Source organism: Rhagoletis pomonella, unplaced genomic scaffold, assembly GCF_013731165.1.
Source record: "Rhagoletis pomonella isolate Grant_MI unplaced genomic scaffold, Rhpom_1.0 Rhpom_scaffold_01521, whole genome shotgun sequence".
Lineage (NCBI taxonomy): Eukaryota > Metazoa > Arthropoda > Insecta > Diptera > Tephritidae > Rhagoletis > Rhagoletis pomonella.
The window spans coordinates 9587-12985 of NW_023460075.1; the positions used below are offsets into that span (position 1 = coordinate 9587).

At 39.5% G+C, this 3399-nt stretch overlaps 1 protein-coding gene across 1 annotated transcript; it reads left to right on the plus strand.

The window, feature by feature from the left end:
• The first annotated feature begins 435 nt into the window (after positions 1 to 435).
• LOC118752471 lies at positions 436 to 1800 on the plus strand. Its single transcript, XM_036487380.1, has 3 exons — positions 436 to 937; positions 1135 to 1319; positions 1437 to 1800. The coding sequence occupies exons 1-3, from the start codon at positions 925 to 927 to the stop codon at positions 1614 to 1616; spliced, it is 378 nt and encodes a 125-aa protein (XP_036343273.1). The 5' UTR covers positions 436 to 924; the 3' UTR covers positions 1617 to 1800.
• The last annotated feature ends 1599 nt before the right edge of the window (positions 1801 to 3399 follow it).

Below are 3399 nucleotides of genomic sequence, written 5' to 3' on the forward strand. Positions count from 1 at the left end.
AATTCCATACAAAATGACGTACAAGAAATGGATAAGAAATTTTCTTAAGTCAAATTTCCTTCAGGCAGTACGCAGCTCTTAAGAAATTTGCTACGCTTTATACTACGATTTTCTAAAGTTTTTTGTGAAAAAAGAGCACAAGGCAACCCAGGTTTGCAACAGAAATATATGCCCGTTCCATTATTTCTTGAGGAAAGAGTGAGGCGACAGGCTGTGAAGTATCAAAAATGTCAAAATTACTTGGACAGACAAACGAAATAATGGCAAATTTTTCTTGACCGATTTCTTGAGAGCTGCATACAGGGCTTTAGGCAGTACGCAGTTCTTAAGAAATTTGCTACGCTTTTTACACGGTTTTCTAAAGTTTTTTGTGAAAAAAGAGAACAAGGCAACCCAGGCTTGCAACAGAAATATATGCCCGTTCCATTATTTCTTGAGGAAAGAGTGAGGCAACAGGCTGTGAAGTATCAAAAACGTCAAAATTCCTTGGACACACACACGAAATAAAGGCACATTTTTCTTGACCGATTTCTTGGGAGCTGCTGGTATGCAAAAACAGCTCATAAGCAAATCAACCCGGTTCATCAATCAATAACGGTTGCTATTCTAGACATATGTATACCAAAGGTTTGCCAACGTGTAAACACAAAGTAATGCTCCGCTATCTACACGCCCTATCGACAAAAAAACTGAACGAAATTACCCAGAGGTGCAGAGTATCGTAGCTAATCGAAAATATGTTGGTTAACAAGTCAACCCTTACATGGAAAATGAAATTTCATGGGAATGAAATGGAAAGAGGATAATAACAAATTAAATTAAAAAAAAAGAATGTAATAAAAACCAAAATAAGTGTGAAATATGAAAACATCAAATTTTAAGACTGTTTGGTAAATAAACTGTTTTTCGTTATCAGATGAAAAGATGATTGAATCAGGTAAGAGAAGTAAATTTAGGCTCCGATATGTATTTCAATTGAACGAAGCCTTGATATGGGCTATGCTATGGTTGGGTTTGTGTTTATTGGCCATAACATCAAATACATATTTTTTAACCATTAATAAACGAGGGGACAACTCAACCTGGCTTGTTTTGTAAAATTAAGTCAAAATTACAAATCTATAATGATTACAGGTGTGGACAATACCGAGGCACTTGATTGTATTCTTCAAGCCGCAAATAAACATCCCAATTCACGTGTTTCCAAACTTATACACAGTGTGGAAGAGGAACGTTCTCAAAAAAATATAGTTCTTTTACTTATTGAGTTGGCAGAACATGTGGAATATGCTACTGATTTTAGCATTTCTTTAAAATATGTAAGTTTTAATTTTACTTTTTATGTACATATGTATAAATGTGCATATGTAGCAAACATTTTAAATGTCTTCTAACCTACATGTTTAAATGTTATTTAATTGTTGTTGTATGAACAGTATTTAGATTTATTTGAGAAATTGGGTATAGGGCGTGAAATCGTATTGAATGAAGCTGGCTTGTTGCTACTAAACTCTTCAAAAGTTTATGCGCGACGAGTTGATTTCATACAGGAATTAGTGGAGCGCCAGATACTGACTTTATCCAATGCAGACAAGGAAATAGTTCAAAGCAGGTAAGGTGAACTCGCACTAGGTACGATTCGGTTATTTGTACAATGGTTTTGTGGTTGCGGCAGCGGGGGATGGGGTGTGAAACCGAAAACTCAAACCATTAGAAAAAGTACAGTCCAAACTTTCATAAAAACATTTTCTAAAGATCGCTAGGGACACGTTTGAAAATGGGGTAAATGGGTAATGAGTAAATGGGGTTATGACAGAAAATGTTAACTTGGGTTACGCCTTCCACAGTATTTTTTTGCGCAGAATATCTTTTCGCTTCAAAAAATAACCATCATTTTTTATTCCCACCACAGCCCGTTCTACGCACCGCATCTGCTCGCTTCTTCTGCTCAGGGCTGGCATTGAATCAAACCCTGGACCAAAAAACTATACCTGGGATATACTCTGTAGTGCGATTAGAAATGCAAATCGGGAGTACTACATAATTCCGACTTTTAACATCCCGATAAGACATAATCCAGACAATTTTTAAAAATTCAGAATATAAACAACCCAGACAGGACATAATACAGACATAAAATAATGACCAAATAAGATGCAGATAACACATTTTTCAGACAAGACAAAATCCCGACAAGACACAATCAAGACAAACAAATAGCAGCAGGTTGAACTACTACCTGAATAGGTTGAATGAGGATGTGCCGAATGAGTGTCCGGCATGCGGAGAGACCCCTCATGACTCGAAACATCTCTTCGCATGCCCGGAAAACCCGACAACCCTAACGGCCTTGTCCCTGTGGACAAACCCCACAGAAGCTGCACGCTTCCTAGGGTTGCCGCTAGTGGAACTTGACGACAACGACTGAGATACCAACCGTCCTGGCCGGGGTTGTTGTAGCCGCTACAACAACAACAACAACAAACAAATATTACAATGCGTCCAGCAATGGAATTGATGACTTATGCTTAAATATAAACGGTTACCACTCCACATTTTTTCGTATCTTCACCGCAAGAAGCCTACCCCTCTCCCCTACAAAATCCTCGGAAACCATTTTACGACAATGGCGAAAGGGGCCAGCATCAGCTGGGTATACGTCGACGACAAACCAATTCCTACGGTGAACAACCGGAAAATCGTCGGAAACAGCTCTCTTTCCCGGCGCACACAACTGGAATTGCCAACAAAGTTCAGAGACGTAGCAAAGTCCTCAATTCCCCAATTTGGCAGTACTGGTGCAAAGAAAAATAAACGGTGTTGCAAACACCCGATATACATGTCTCAAGTACTTGAAAGCAATTCTGGCTCATTCTCTTTTGTGTTTTCTATTTGCTTTTAAACGCTTCAATTCTGTTGAGCTCAAGTTTTTGGTTCTTTAAAATGTCAAAAGCAAAGCAAGAAATTTGAAACAACTAGACGGTACAGACGCATGCGAACAGAATGGAATTCAATACTTGAGCTGTGTAAAAGCAGTCAAAACATACACGGCAATTGGCCGTCCGGTTCTAAATTATGCAGCGCCTGCATGGTCGCCGGGGACAATTGGTACGCAGTAGACGAAACTACAGGCATACCACCACACAACACCCCGGACAACCGCGGGTGCCTTCTGATGTCGGCAGAAAATCACAGCCACAGTGAAGCCAAAATTCTCGTAGTAAGGGGCACAACATCATGCTCAGCAATCAATTCCTAGTAGGGTTCTACTATGGAAGCACCTTATCCAGCACTACTTAGAGCACCCCTGGGACTATTAATGGCATTTACAAACTCCAGTCGAGTGAATGCCGTCATCAGTGTACAATCATCACCTGTGAACGATAGAGAGCTTCAACT